A 16,190-nucleotide genomic window follows, 5' to 3' on the forward strand; every position below is an offset into this window, starting at 1 on the left:
TACATGAAAATCGCAGACGTCAGGTGATAGAACCGAAACTCAAACATAGTTTAGAAAACTAGTCCCTTCCGAATAGGGCTTTAGAGTACTATTTGCCTGGAGGGATAATGGCTGAAAAACTTCATCACAGGAATAAATTACGTTATAAAAATGTATTTACATCAAAATGTATTTAAATAGAAAACAAATCTAAATTATAATAATTCACAATGCGACAGTTTTTACTGTATTTTTTGATCAAATACATATAGCCTTTGCGAGCATAAGAGAATTTTCAAACATATTTAAAAAGTCTTTATTATTCCAAACTGTATGTATTTTTAAAAAGGGGGCAAAATATTCCATGCAGTGACGTTATTAGCAGATGACTTTATTAAGGTTTATTTTTGACCTTCTATATTTAGCTAGTGGCCTTTAAATAAGCTAAATGATGCTGCTTGGGCTGATTGCCATTACATGTACTTGATATTAGTGGCATCCAAACATGTAGAGCGTCATGACCAAAGAGACGCTCTACTTGAATTAATTGGGCCTTCCTGCCCTCAATATGATTCAGTGGAGGCTATTTTTAGTGGTTGCAAGGCAATCAGAATTACTCCAAGAGGTTGCGACCCACCTTGGGATTTGTTAGTTTTCACTGTGTTCCCAAATGACTGGCAGAGATCTGTGTGTCGAGGTGGAAAATGATCTATGCACTTCAAGTGCAATATCATTACGTCTCTGACACCCTTATAATTATCAGTCCATTTTTGGCTGAAACAAAATCCTGTTATGAATTTTCCATTAAAAAAAAAAAAAAAAACTTGGTTTGTGCTTTTTTTATTATTTTTTTTAATGTTTTTTATTTTAGTATGTTGAAATATATTTATTACACACTAATGGTCTCCAGTATCCGCTTTTGACATTTGTCAAATGAACAGGCGGAAATTATTTGGTCTTGTCTGTATTTTTTTACACTGACAGAATCTGATGATTTAAAAGGGAAGCGTTTAATTTTGTACCATGTGTTTGCATTGGTTTCATCTGCTCTTTTCTTTCAGGTTCAAAGAGATCTGAGCCGCCCGTCGAACAAGAGAATATCACACCTGTGACGGAAAATGACCTGCAGCATAACGACAAAAAGGGACCATGGGTTGATCCAACACACCAAGCCTTTTTATGCCCAAGGGTTATTTTATATGAAAATTGTAACATGAGACTTTCATCCTTTTATACTGATAATGGAACAAAGCTCAGCTGCTGCAGTGAAGGAGGAGGAGAGTTACACACACCCTCGTCTACGCGTGGCCTGAGTGGGACAAACACAAGAGGATCATCATTTTAGTACAGGATGTTTTTAGTGACTGAAGCTCAATGCAAATGTACCTTTTTTCTAGCATTAAAATATGCCATCAGTACTTTGTCCTTTAATCTGTGCAGTGTCTTGCGTGATCATTTGTGAGTTTCCTGTTTGTTATTGGCATGGCTAGCTGTGAATCTTACCTGCAGTAGTGAATACACAGCACCTGAATATGTATTTCAATAAATATTGAGGTCATATTCATGTGAATATACACTTAATCTCTCTCAACTTCATTAAAATACTGAGTAGCTCCAAGCGTCCCAAGAGAACCTCTTGGTTTTATTCTCTCAGGGTTCGTATGAATGGAAGCACGTTACAGGTAGCTGGTGTTCTAGCTTTAGGGTATAGATATTATCAGCTTCTGTCAAAATGAGAATGTGTGTGTGAAAGGCAAACAGTCATCTGCAGAATAATGCTCGGTGATAATAAATCATTTCTGGAGACTTTAGTGATGCTTGAACACACAGCTCCTTTCCATTAATTTAAAGCTATGTTATTAGTCATAATTGTTTTTTAGTAATATTCAGTTATGATTAAAATCGTTACTTTAAATTTTTTCATTATAAAAAAGGTCATGTTGTCATATTATAGGGGGCAAGTTGTTACAATACATCCAGATATGAAACACTGAAAAACAATTCATTAAACAGTAAAAATGTACAACGTATAAAACTATAACAATGTTTTGGACAACAGAAATTGTAATCAATTGTGTAATTAATGGATTAATTAAAGAATTGTAACCGTATACATTTTAAAATGTTCAGTTTGCCCTGACCTGACATTTATAAAAATTATCCTCTTTGATTAAAATCTACACTACCATTCAAAAGTGTGTGCTCAGTTGTTGTTTTGAAAGAAATGAAATTTAGTTTAGCTTATTTTAGTTTAGAAATGTTAGTTCATTCAACATGACAGTAAGGTCACATAATGTTACAAAAGATTTCTATTTCAAATAAATGCTGTTCTTTTAAACTTTCTTTTCATCAAAGAATCCTGAAAAATATGAAGCAGCACAAATGAATGTTACTGGAGCAGCAAATCAGCATATTAGAATGATTTCTGAAGGATCATGTGACACTGAAGACTGGAGTAATGATGCTGAAAATACAGCTTTGCCAGGAATGAATTATATTCTAAAATATATTAAAATAGAAAAGTTATTTTCATTTGTAATAATATTTCATAATATTCCTGTCTTTACTGTATTTTATCAATAATTGCAGGCTTAATGAGCAAGAGACTTCTTTCAAAAAATCTTACTGTCCCCAATTGGTAGTGTACCTTTATTATTATTTAATTCGAAGGCAGAATTCACAAAAAATATTTTATTATACAGAACCTGACATACAAAATGCTACCAGATCATTTTTACTAAGACTTTTACTAAAATACAACTCTTGCCTCAGTTTTACCTTTTTAAATTTCTTATGATTAGCGTACAAAAAAGTTGATGTAGTCTGAATTAATGAAAACGTGAAATGATCCCGTTCTCCCTAATAGTGTCCAGATCAAAGATTGATATTGTGCTGTCAAACATGCACATCATACAACCTGTTGTACTTTCAGTCACAGTATGAATATTAAATATTCCCAAGCTAGTATATACTGTAATATAGCAAATAATCCTCAATATATATAATGCATGTGTGTGTGTGTGTGTGTGTGTGTGTGTATACATACATGCATACATATAATTCTAAATAAAATTCTAATAATTGATGAAGCATAAGAAAAATTATTAACAGGTTAACAACATAAGCATTCTTTATTGAATTTGGGTAGATATTGCATGTGTCATCAAAAGGAACAGTGTTGTAATGGATACGTGTGTCGCCTCCGAGCAGTAGATGACATGGAGCACATAGTCAGCTCTCTGCTCTAACAGTTCCTTGGCAACGCTGGAGAGCAGGAGAGTGAGTGATAGCCTACTTAAAGAGCAGAGCTGTGACTCCTGCTGAAGCCACCGCATCCACCAGCATCTCTGAGTGAGTGGCGGCACCAGACTGAATGGCACATGCTGAGGTGAGGCAACAGTTTTCATTTATGTACTGTCAATTATCATTCAACAAATGCCTGTTTTAGTGTCATGAATCTACTTTATATCCTATGAAATCAGCAGTTGCATGTTTCTTGTGTGAGAGGAAAAATGTTTTTTTTTTTTTACATTTGTTTTAAAGTGTTCTTTGCTGGTCCAGAGAAGGAGGTAGCCATAGATTGTGTATCTACTGCCAAAGCATCATCAATATCAGAGGTCGTCATGGGGTCGAGTTCGTCATCTTATGCCCCTAAAACTGTTTATCTGGATGTGGATGGAAAAGTGCAAAGGGTGAGTCTTTAAGATTTCAAACTTAAAAGCTGTATGTTTAAGATCCCATTAAAATGAGATGCATTTGCTAATTTATGATTAGATATGTAAGGTATTCAACCAAACATTCAATGAACTTATTTGGCAGCACACATACATATGCATGTAATGGACTAATGGGTGTTTAGTAAATAAATGATGCTAGAGCTTCTCTGAATTAACTTCAGCTTTTTGGAATAATTTTTTTGACTGGTGTGGTAATAGCTTCAAGAGTAACCACAGGAGTAGTTCATCACATTATCTATGAATATGATTTACCAAAGTTTGACAAACAGAAATTGTCTGCACAAACTGTCTTACTTTTGAACACAATTTTTATTGTTTTATCTTTTAAAAATTGATTATTTGTTTTTTTCATTTCTGGTTGAAAGTATGCTTACTTTAAGATAAATGCCATTGGTTTGATATTTTTGTATCTAATACTTTAAGTCCAAAATTCCCAAATACTTTTTTCAAGGGTTCGAGGTCAGTAGGATTTGTGCTGTTTGATCAATAAGACGTCACTTACCACAGCTGCATTTATTTGATACAATAAAAATATCATGAAGTGTTGTTTATTTATTTATTTTTGCTATCTTGCCATTTTAATATACTTTAAACTGTCATTTATTCCTGTGATGAACTTACTCCAGTCTTCAGTGTCACATGAGCCTTCAGGAATCTGATTTGCTGCTCAAGAAACATTTCGTATTATTATGAAAATAATATTTTTCTGAGCCTGTGATACAGTTTTCAGGATTATTTGAAGAATAAAACGTTCAAAAGAACAGCGTTAATTTGAAATTGAAACCGTTTGTCTTTTAATTGTCTTTACTGTCACTTTTGATCAATTGAATGCATCCTTGATGAATAAAAGTAGGCCTATTATTTTCTTTAAAATAAATCTTAATGACTCCAAATGTTTGAAAAGTAGTGTAACTACTTGTGTAATAGAGACAACATTTTATTAATATTATTATACTTAAAGACTAGTTATTTAATGTGTTTTTAACACAGGCACCCTTTTTAGGATAACTACTTGTGTTAAAAATATGTTGAGGGTCATTGTGAGTGACAGGTGCCTTTGACACAAACAAGCACCTGTAACACCTGCCAAGGGCAAAGTCAGCCCCACTCACTAGAGCCACGGTATTATAGTGACGTATTCAGCACCTCTAGTTATTATGTAGTATTTATAATCTCTTATGTTTTTAGGTGATTTTCAGTCGTCACTGTAGCCCATGTGATATTAAGGAGCTTCTTTGCTCATCATCCAATATTGCCAGGTCAGTTTCATAAATCGTCTCATAAATGAAGTGTTTAGTCCAGATTATTGTCCCAAATGTGTCTTGAATTTGTTGTGTCTCTCCAGAAACACAGCTATACTTCTGATTGACTCAGAAGGAGCACTGGTATCTATTGACCCCAGCATGCCTGCAAACACTCCAAAGTAAGAATTCAACATAGTAAAAATAATGCAACGTCTTGTTATTATTACATTATTGTAATTGAATGAATAATTCAGAAGCAGTCATTGTTTTACATTCTTTCTTTCTTCGTTTCAAGCAACTTATATAAGGTTATGCCTCATTCCACAAACCAAGGAGGAGGTATGAAAAAAGATTTACTCATTAAATTGTATATAATTAATAGTGTTAAAGGTGACATATCATGAAAATCTGACATTTCCAGGTTTTAAGTGCTATAATCAGGTCCCCGGTGCATCTACCAACCAAGGAAACATGAAAAAGATTAACCCAGTAACTTTGTTTTGGTAAGCCTTTTTCTGCAAGCGTCTGAGAAAACGAGCGCGTCTGATTTCGCTCCCTTGGTGACGTGGCAAAGGGATCTCATTATAATATTACCGCCCCTTAATCTGTAAGTTTACACCCATGGCGCCTTCATTTGATTTGGCAATCGACAACGGTGTACCAGTTCTAATGCCATGGTGAAAGTTTGAGCGAAACATGCTAACTGTTCTGTCATTGGCTGCACAGACGAGCACAGAACACTGTTTAGAGTCCCAGCCTCAGAGGAGACAAGAGAGCAGTGGATTTATTGATTTATTTACTGTAAATTGCTGCTGCCACACAGATCTAAAATAAACAAGTGATTTATTTCCCAGCTGTTTACCTGCACAGACATAACCGAATCTTTTTTGTAACTCGTGTGTTTTTAACGTAAACTTGTGTGTGAATGAGAACTTAGTTTAGTACTCGCATGCTGTGACAGCCGCTTTCTGTCCGTGTGCTTCGGATGTGTGCTCTCAGAAAACCGTATATCAGAAGTTTAAACTCATATGATTTAAAACGCATGATTTCAGTGCGATAAACATGATAATCGGAACCAAAACAGATGTTTTTAGCAGGGCCGAGATGTAATGGTGCAGCTCTATTCTGGAAAAGGGGGCCGGGAGCAGCAGCTCATTTGCATTTAAAAAAACAGGCCTGAAAAACAGTGCGTTTCTGCTTCCACTCAAAATAGGCATTTTCAAAATGTTATAATAAATGATCTGTGGAATATTTTGAGCTGAAACTTCACAGACACATTCTGGGGACACCAGAGACTTATATTACATATTGTAAAAAGGGGCATAATATGTCTCCTTTAAGTAAAACTAGATTAGAAATAAGGCAAATGACAGTAACATAAACAACTTTGTATTCCTCTCAAAAGAGAAGGAAGACATGTTCCAGAACGTCCTGTCACAAGTGGCAGAGCAGTTCAACAGGTGAGCCGTGTCATGTCAAAATGAGTCTGTATTTATTGTAAAGTAAATGTTATGATTCAGATCAGTGTGTTACAGAATGTGTGCATGGTAATGAATGTAATATTTGCTTCAGGGCTTTTAGGATCAATGAGCTGAAGACTGAAGTGACCAACCGACTGGCCATGCTGGAGAAGAGAGTGGAGCGTGAGTGATGCTCTGAGCAGAATGCATGTGAGAACTCACACCTGATGTTGTGAGCTAAAAGTCTTTGTCTCATTACAGTGGAGGGACTTAAAGTGGTGGAAATTGAGAAGTGTAAAAATGATCTGAAGAAATTAAGGGATGAAATGACCTCTAGAGGAGGAGTGAGGTAAGAACAGCTGTTTTATTTTATTTTATATTTTGTTTTATTTCATTAGGAGTCTCTGCACCTTTGCTTTTTAATTGGTTGTTTATCTCTTGCAAACAGAATGAACTGCAATTGCAAATATAACTTTACTGATGATGGGAAGAAACTGTCTCCCAGGCGAGATGTCCCAAGCTACCCAAAGGTAAAATGAAAAAAATAAATACATTTTTGGGGGGTTACATACTGCAACCAAATAAAATCATCGCAGTGCTGTAATCATATGTAATGCTGTGTGTTGTCACTCTGTTTTGTGTTTTTGCAGTACACACTTTCTCAGGAAACCATAGAGGCTCTGAAAAAGCCCACCTTTGATGTATGGCATTGGGAACACAATGAGGTTTGTCATCTTTTTTGTGTCAAGATATCTTGAGACACAAGTTCCCACTAACAGGAGTTTTATTTTTGCAGTTTTACTGCTCTTTCATGGCTTAAGAGACTTAATGGGGTTCTTAGTTGTGTTTCACTGAAGTATCAGTTTTTCTTTAAAAAAAAAAAATCAACCAAAATTGGAAAGATAATTAAACAAACACTTAATCACACTTAAGGGCACTTAATTGCATGTTGATTGCAATCCATCAATCAATCATTCAATCAATCAATAAATAAATGTATTATATTTAAAATTGATATCAAATGCTTTTTGACCCCCTTAAGTAGGACTTAAGTACAGCTTTATATGTGATTTGATCATTTTTTCTATTGTCTTTGAAATATGGTTAAAGTGTAGTGCCAACAAGCATTTATAGTAAACTAAAATATACTTTAATGTAATTTCTATTGAAATTTGTTATATATTTGTAATTACACATTTGTAATGATGAGGTCGCAATTCAGTACATTAAAACTATATTTAGTTTAAATGTAATATCAAATAACACACTACAACTAAAATTATGATCAAGTACTTTACATGTACACATAAAATAAGTGTACTTCTTTCAAGCACAAAAAAGGATTATTAAAACATTAATATTATCTGCAAGTACATTTTTAAAATATATATTTTTAAGATTTGAAGTAGGCCTACTCTACAAGTGCACATTCAGTACAATAAAGCGCACTTCGCCCAGGTGTTTTCTAGAAATTGTGATATGAATTAGATCTCATGTGTAATTTCTCTTTGTAATAAAAATGAAGGGCCCTATCATACACCCGGCGCAATGTGGCGCAATGCGGCGCCAGGCACGACGCAAGTGTTTTTTGCTAGTTTCAGCCCGACGCAGTTATCATTCACATCCTGTGCCACGTTGTTTAAATGGCAAATGCATTTGCATCCATTTGTGCGCCCATGGGTGTGCTGGTCTGAAAACGAGGTGTGTATAGGCACATTGTCGGCGCGTTGCTATTTTGAGGCAACTGAAATAGACTGCGCCTTTGACCAACTGAAACCTGGGGCCCTATTTTAACGATCTAAGCGCATGGTCTAATGCGCTTAGGGCGTGTCCGAATCCACTTTTGCTAGTTTAAGGCCGGGAAAAAATGGTCGGCGCGCTAGGGCCCTTAGACCATGCGCTTAGATCGTTAAAACATGGCCCATAGTGTGTGGTTATAAGCATTCGTTGTTTTATCTGACAAACAGGTCATGTGGTGAATTGTGTTTGTTAATTAAATGAATGCTGTATACAGATGCTTAGCTGTCTGGAGTATATGTATCATGACCTTGGACTGGTTAAGGAGTTTAACATTAACCCCATAACTCTCAAAAGATGGCTGGTAAGATGAGCTTTCCTGCATATTTGTGACCGTGGACCACAAAACCAGTCACAAGGGTCAATTTTTTGAAATTGAGATTTATACATCATATGAAAGCTGAACAAATATGATTTCCATCGATGTAAGGTTTGTTAGGATAGGACAATATTTGGCCGAGATACAACTATTTGAATATCTGGAATCTGAGGGTGCAAAAAAATCAAAATACTGAGAAAATCGCCTTTAAAGTTGTCCAAATGATGTTCTTAGCCATGCATATTACTAATCAAAAATTAAGTTTTGATATATTTACGGTAGGAAATTTACAAAATATCTTCATGGAACATGATCTTTACTTAATATCCTAATGATTTTTGGCATAAAAGAAAAATCGATCATTTTGACCCATACAATGTTTTTTTGGCTATTGCTAAAAATATACCCCAGCGACTTAAGACTGGTTTTGTGCTCCAGGGTCACATTTAATTTCTGAATTAACTGGAGTACTAGGCTTTAAAACTCACCTGTTGTGTCTTTTCTAAATAAAGCTTGCGATTCAAGAAAACTACCGCGACAACCCTTTCCACAACTTCCGCCACTGCTTTTGTGTGAGCCAGATGATGTATGGAATGATCCATCTGTGTAACCTTCAGGTGAGGTCATGGCCACACGTGCATCATGTCCTTCAGAGAGTGTGTCATGTCAACATGATACTTGCTTTTGTTCCCTAGGAGAGGCTTACTATGACAGACATGTGTATTTTGATGACTGCAGCCGCGTGTCATGACCTGGACCACCCGGGATACAACAACACGTACGTACTGTATATATCACTGACATATCCACCCTCTGAGAGAACAATGCCACTTACAACACTGTCTGCATTATTAGTTTGCCACTGACTGACTAATTGAATGTATGTGGGCAGTTATGATGTACAATGTCATTTATACAGTAGGAATTGAAAAAGGTTTTCCTCTGTAATCAGGTTTCAGATTAATGCTCGCACTGAGCTGGCCGTGCGCTATAATGATATCTCTCCTCTGGAGAACCATCACTGTGCTGTGGCCTTCCAGATCCTCTCTATGCCTGAGTGCAACATATTTGCCAATGTGGAGCCTGACTCCTTCAAACAGATACGACAGGTACCTCTGATCCACCATACATACACTTCATATTGCACGTGCAGTTTCTACCCAGAGGAACACTGTATTGCTCAGAGATCAGAGTTTCAAAAGTTTGTGATTGGTCTCTTATGCTCACCAAGGTTGCATTTATTTGATCCAAAATACAGTAAAACTGTAATAGTGTCAAATATTATTACAATTTAAATTGAGTGTTTTATTATTTTAATGTATTTTAAGATGTAATCCTGTGATGGCAAAGCTGAATTTTCAGCATCATTACTCCAGTCTTCACCGTCACATGATAATTCAGAAAACACTCTAATATACTGATTTGCTGCTCTGATTAATAGAAAGTTCAAAAGAACTGTATTTATTTAACATAGTAAAAGTCTTTACTGTCACTTTTGATCAATTAAATGCATCCTTGCTGAACAAAAGTATTTAAAAAAATCTTTCTGACCCCAAACTTTTGAGTGGTTAGTCTATGTTAAACAAATATACAAATGGAGCAATTGCTGGCATTCTATAGAATGTAACTTCTGTGCATTATAGTTAAAAATCTAAACAATCCTGCATGCATTTTTTGTATCTGTTGTAGGCGATCATTACTCTCATTCTGGCCACAGATATGGCTAGACATGGAGAGATACTGGACTCCTTCAAACAGAAAGTGGACAACTTTGACTTTACCAATGAGGAGCATGTTAAATGTGTATGTGTTTCCTGATATTATGATTTGAATTGCATTCCAAAAACGTGTTGGCTCTGTACTTCATACGCAATGCTGTGTCTTTACAGCTGAAGATGGTGTTGATCAAGTGTTGTGACATCTCCAATGAGGTCAGACCCACTGAGGTGGCAGAGCCGTGGGTGGACTGTCTCCTGGAGGAGTACTTCATGCAGGTACCACAATACAAGCAGTTTCATGAAAGCACTTTGAAAATGAATGTGGTAAAAAGCTTATTTTGCTTCTATTATTTCATTATATGCTTACACTACCGTTCAAAAGTTTGGGGTCAGTATGCTTTTTTGTTTTTCTTTTCATCAGCATGGACACCCTAAATATTGAATTTCTTTCAACTTTCTGATTATTTCCTACAGAACTGGAAGATTTTGATTTGATCAGACTTTGGGACCCCACATGTTGTAGCTTGCTTTTTGGTTTGTTTTGGCAGAGTGACAGAGAAAAGTCAGAAGGTCTTCCTGTGGCTCCATTTATGGATCGTGACAAAGTCACCAAACCAACAGCACAAATTGGCTTCATTAAATTCGTCCTCATTCCAATGTTTGAGACCGTCATGAAGGTTTGTACACACTGACATGTGAACTGGAACTCTGAACTGAAGTTGCATAACATAGAGACCCTGTGTCTGTGTTCAGCTCTTTCCACAGATTGAGGAGATCATGGTTCAGCCTTTGAGGGACTCCCGTGATCACTATGAAGAGCTCAAGCAGATAGATGATGCCATGTCAGAGGTAACAAGACCGTGCATGTAGAGGAAGTCCTAAAGCTTTGCAAATGGCCTTGTGTCCAAAACACAAATCAGAAGAACTACACTCATAAAAATAAAAGTTCCAAAAGGGGGGTTTCGAAGTGATTCCATAGAACAGGGCTGTCCAAACTCGGTCCTGGAGGGCCGGTGTCCTGCAGAGTTTAGCTCCAACCCTAATTAAACACACCTGAACCAGCTAATCAAGCTCTTACTAGGCATAGAAACTTCTAGGCTGGGGCAAGTTGGAGCTAAAGTCTGCAGGACACCGGCCCTCCAGGACTGAGTACCTGCCATAGAAGAACCATTCTGGGTTCCCTAAAGAACCTTTCAGTGAACAGTTCTTAAAAGAACCATTTTTGTTCTTGGTGTGAAGAACAAAAAACTTAGTTGAACCTTTTGTTCAATGGAAAGGTTCCATGGATGTTAAAGGTTCTTCATAAAACCATAGACCTTTATTTTTGAGGGTGTACGATACTTATTTTGCCTTTGCATTATGGTGTGCTCTCTTTTCAGGCACAGAAGAAGAAAACAGAGAGCATGTCTTTAGGTGGAAAAAAGAAATAGGCAACCTGCTTCTTTTATGGTATGGAGGAACAACAACCGGTCTCGTCGTTTATCAAAACAGCTAGAAGACTGTCATTCTTACTTCAGATTCTTCAGATTTGAGCCTGTCTCTTCTAACCTTTGCATGAAAACTTCATTCATATCAAGAGTTATTGAATGACAGATGAAAAGGAAAATTCTGTCATCGTTTACTCATCATTTACCCTCATGTTGTTCCAAACCTGTAGGACTTTGTTTTAAAGTCTGTGGAACAAAGAACAAAAGAGTGTTTCAACCGTTTTTGTCCATGCAGTGAAACAGACTGTCATTGTATGGACAAAAAAAATGAGACTTTTTTTGACTCACTGTCCCATTCTCTTCCTCTAGGGTTCTCAGGCTGATCCAGCTCCCAGTTTCCTGAAAACTGAGGTTTTGAACTGTTTGGGCTCTCCAAGCACCCAGTTTCCGAAGGCGAGTGTTGGACCCCCTTCTGTGTGTGGAAACATCAAGAATGTCCAGAAAAGGCAGTCATCAGTTGTAAAAAGGCGGTCAAAATGACTGATTCTGTTGATTTTGCTGGTCTAATTATTCTCCACAGATATGTTTGCACTATTGAAATGAAGTGCTTGGCCCTCAGATATTGTTTTATTGTCACAGGCTACAATAAAATAAACATGAGCAGTCAAGGTTTATAACTTTATCAGATAATGGCATTATATGACTACTCAGATTGATTTATACTTTGGTACGTATTGTTTTGAGTGTTTGCAAGAACTGATTTCACCAAAGCAGCTATTAATAAAACGTACTTAGTAATACTCAGGAAAACATGTTAACCATTGTTCCAACAGAAAACCTTACAAATGTACAAAAATCAATAAAATATACATTAATCTTGAAACGTGTCAAAATTGGTGTTGTGTTTATATTTTTGATAGGAATGTAAAAATGCACAGCTTTTACCTGAGGAAGCTAAAAAGAAAGTTACATTCATTTCTACATGAGCATCTTTAAAAGGAAATTCCTGAAAAAAAAATTTGAGGCATGTTTCAAGAAAGGCATTTGGTAAGGGGATGTGTCTGAGACACCTGTTTAAAGGTACAGGTGTTTTCGAGGGCTGCAAGTGCAAGTGACACGTCTGTTGCTCTCTGTCCTCACTGCATCTGGATGTGACAGTTATTACACAGTCATTTACAGGATTATGGCTTTAATACTTACATGTTTTGTTATTGGCCAGCAGAGGAGACAATGAAACACTTTTCTCACATACTGTATGATTATGTTTACCTTGAATAACATACAAGAAAGATGTAAATATGTAAAATGTGTCAAAGTTTGTGAGACCACACCATTCTCTTATTTGGGGGAAGAAATTGTAAGTTAGAAAATCACCAGAAATATCTAATCCAAACATCAATTAAGACATAAATATACTGTTGGACTGGACCGCAATGAAAAATAACTAGTTTTCTGGCTTCATCCGTCTGACATTAGGTCAGTTTCTTTTTTTATTAATTTTCTTTTCTTCATTCATTCATTTTCTGATGTAATGTGCAAAATAACAGTTCAGGGATATACAGTAGTAAATATTATATTTGCATTACCTTATGGGTCATATTTGGAGCCATGAAAGGTCTTGGCTACAAAAATCTATCAAACATTTTGACTGGGAACCTGTTGTTTATGGACACTGATTCGACAAGAATAAACTTTTTAAAAAATATTAAATACTATAGTGGTAAAAAAAAAAAACTAACACAACCTATATGTGTTTAACATGATATTTTTCAAACTAAATGGAAAAGGTAGCATACAGACAATTTAGCCATTATTAGCCAACAGAAATTTGAATTAATTGTAGTAAATTACAATATATTTTTAACAAACATGGCAACAAGCTCTATAAAATCAGTTTGACAACATTCTCCAATCTATTTATGAAAATCATCCTTACGCAATTTAACCTTTAGAGTCAAATATATTACAGTATTTACAGGTGCATCTCAATAAATTAGAATGTCGTGGAAAAGTTCATTTATTTCAGTAATTCAACTCAAATTGTGAAACTCGTGTATTAAATAAATTCAATGCACACAGACTGAAGTAGTTTAAGTCTTTGGTTCTTTTAATTGTGATGATTTTAGCTCACATTTAACAAAAACCCACCAATTCACTATCTCAACAAATTAGAATATGGTGACATGCCAATCAGCTAATCAACTCAAAACACATGCAAAGGTTTCCTAAGCCTTCAAAATGGTAACAAACTGATCACCTCCATGCCACGCCGAATTGAGGCAGTAATTAAAGCAAAAGGAGCCCCTACCAAGTATTGAGTACATGTACAGTAAATGAACATACTTTCCAGAAGGCCAACAATTCACTAAAAAAAATTTTTTATTGGTCTTATGAAGTATTCTAATTTGTTGAGATAGTGAATTGGTGGGTTTTTGTTAAATGTGAGCCAAAATCATCACAATTAAAAGAGCCAAAGACTTAAACTACTTCAGTCTGAGTGCATTGAATTTATGTAATACACGAGTTTCACAATTTGAGTTGAATTACTGAAATAAATGAACTTTTCCATGACATTCTAATTTATTGAGATGCACCTGTATATTGCATTCCTTTGTTTATGCAAGAACTATTGTGAAAATATAATATTGAAACTTCTGTTTTAAGAATAGACAGCATTTCTAATGGATAACCTTCTAAGAACTACATTCTTTAGTTAGTGATTCATGCCATTAGTTTCAGACCACTTGTCTGAATCCCCTAGCAGCAGTTAAGGGCTCTGCTCATTTAAAATGACTACAGAGAGTCTGGTGACACATGAATTCATGAGGTTGGAGTGAAGGAGGGTAAAGATCTCCATAAACCTCACAGTCAGTCTGCTGGGGTCACAGGTCAGAAGTGGCTCAGAGGGAGCACTTTACAAGACAGGCCGTGTTTTTCACAGATTAAACTTTCATGATGTTATGTCATACATTTATAGAGGTATGCTGGCTTTCTGCAAAACTGCAGAGAAACTTTAGTTACACTTTATTTTAAGGTGTATTGAGTAATGTTAATTAATTACAACTTACTTCTGTTTTATAGGGTTAGTTGGGGGTAATTTACTGTTAATACTATTTTAAATACGGGTAACATGTAACATTACTGTAAAATAAAGTGTTACCAAAGCTTTAAATATATGTATTATTTTATCTGTGATATGATGACATTATAAAAAAAAATTCTCAAGTCTTATTTTAACCTGTTTTGCAACAGATTAATATTGTGTGCAGCTGTCCTATATTACACATTATTCTAGTGAACTGCACTGCATACCAGGAATGTATGTTTAATGTGAGCCTAGAAAAGTCTTAAGAAGATCAAAAGGTTAAAGTTCAGATGGCTAGAAGAGAGTGTCACCTGCCACCTTCTGGCATCCTGCTGCCCCCCAAATCTAACACGAGGCTCAGGGTCACCTGCCACCTTCTGGCATCCTGCTGCCCCCCAAATCTGACACGAGGCTCAGGCCTGTTTAATCAGACAGGGATTTTTTTCACTGAACAAAAAATGTTTTATCCACTTGATATTTGCTCTTGTCCAATATAGAAATAAGTCTAAAAAACAAGATTTGTGTCAACAAATTTTTTTTAGATTTTTGTTCATGTCCACTCTAATGGACACCAGGACTGAAGAAAAATAAAAATCCCCATATTTTAACCATACATAATACGTAGAGCTTGTGCACTATAGTTGAACTAGTGTTTAAGATTTTGAAAAGAACACATACTATAAGAATGAACAATGCAATATAAGAATGTGGAAAAAAATGGTACAATGATAGGAAGTCTCAAAAAAACCTGTTTGATCCTTTTTGTTGGTTGAAGTGGGTGAATCTGAGTATATGTATAAATGTCTTTGTGTGTATGTGAATGGGTTTATGTGTACTTGCTGATTGTTTGGTCCCACTAAGTGGCCCTAATACCTGTGTACTTACATAGTAACTAGACACATTGTACACATAGTAACTAGACACAAGTACACATGTACATAGTATCTGTAATATTTCTGTAACTACACACCCTCCGAATGGTTTGTGTAAGTACAAATGTGTAACAGGACATATATAACTACATTTTGTAACAACAATATGTATAAGAGTAATTGGAACAATTTGATCCAGGGGGTGGAGATGGGTAGGTTTAGGGATATGTAAAGTGGGAGGAGTTGTATCAAGTTGGTGGAGTTGGTGCACCACTGTAATACCAGTGTACTTACATGGTAACGCCTCCGGAACTGTCCACTTAATATAAAGTGTAACACTTTCTTTACCAAAAAGTGCTGTTAGTCCTTTTACACATTTGTACTTTCATTGCCAAAAAGTGTTGTTACCAATGTCCTGTTACACATTTGTATTTACACATACCATTCAGTGGGCTGTTACATATGTGTAGTTACACAAACATTACAGCTGTAGATACTATGTACCAATGTGTACTTATACTGTGGTTACATACTATATACACATCTAGTTAT

The 16,190-nt window shown here is 35.8% G+C and overlaps 2 protein-coding genes across 2 annotated transcripts in view; both read left to right on the forward strand.

Moving 5' to 3' along the window:
- Positions 1-3,266, forward strand: part of LOC107556419 (sugar phosphate exchanger 2-like) — a 15,972-nt gene extending 12,706 nt beyond the window's left edge. Inside the window, exons 16-17 of the mRNA XM_016239535.1 lie at positions 1,041-1,132; positions 3,231-3,266. Of these exons, the coding sequence (XP_016095021.1) occupies positions 1,041-1,132; positions 3,231-3,266 (128 nt within the window). The remainder of the gene's footprint in view (positions 1-1,040; positions 1,133-3,230) is intronic.
- A 306-nt stretch (positions 3,267-3,572) lies between these two features.
- Positions 3,573-11,684, forward strand: pde9ab (phosphodiesterase 9ab). The gene is made up of 18 exons (XM_016239538.1): positions 3,573-3,671; positions 4,905-4,975; positions 5,062-5,139; positions 5,256-5,299; positions 6,366-6,420; positions 6,533-6,603; positions 6,682-6,769; positions 6,869-6,950; positions 7,071-7,145; positions 8,435-8,521; positions 9,049-9,153; positions 9,232-9,314; positions 9,489-9,645; positions 10,226-10,339; positions 10,426-10,530; positions 10,803-10,931; positions 11,008-11,103; positions 11,634-11,684. The coding sequence occupies exons 1-18, from the start codon at positions 3,603-3,605 to the stop codon at positions 11,682-11,684; spliced, it is 1,560 nt and encodes a 519-aa protein (XP_016095024.1). The 5' UTR covers positions 3,573-3,602.
- The last annotated feature ends 4,506 nt before the right edge of the window (positions 11,685-16,190 follow it).

This window comes from Sinocyclocheilus grahami, unplaced genomic scaffold (genome assembly GCF_001515645.1).
Source record: "Sinocyclocheilus grahami isolate Dianchi unplaced genomic scaffold, SAMN03320097.WGS_v1.1 scaffold567.1, whole genome shotgun sequence".
NCBI classification, from domain to species: domain Eukaryota; kingdom Metazoa; phylum Chordata; class Actinopteri; order Cypriniformes; family Cyprinidae; genus Sinocyclocheilus; species Sinocyclocheilus grahami.

Coding starts and splice junctions, on each gene's coding strand:
- pde9ab (XM_016239538.1), top strand. CDS start 3,603: ATGGGGTCGAGTTCGTCATCTTATGCCCCTAAAACTGTTTATCTGGAT. Junction 4,976..5,061: donor TCATCATCCAATATTGCCAG/GTCAGTTTCATA, acceptor GTGTCTCTCCAG/AAACACAGCTATACTTCTGA. Junction 9,315..9,488: donor CACCCGGGATACAACAACAC/GTACGTACTGTA, acceptor CTCTGTAATCAG/GTTTCAGATTAATGCTCGCA.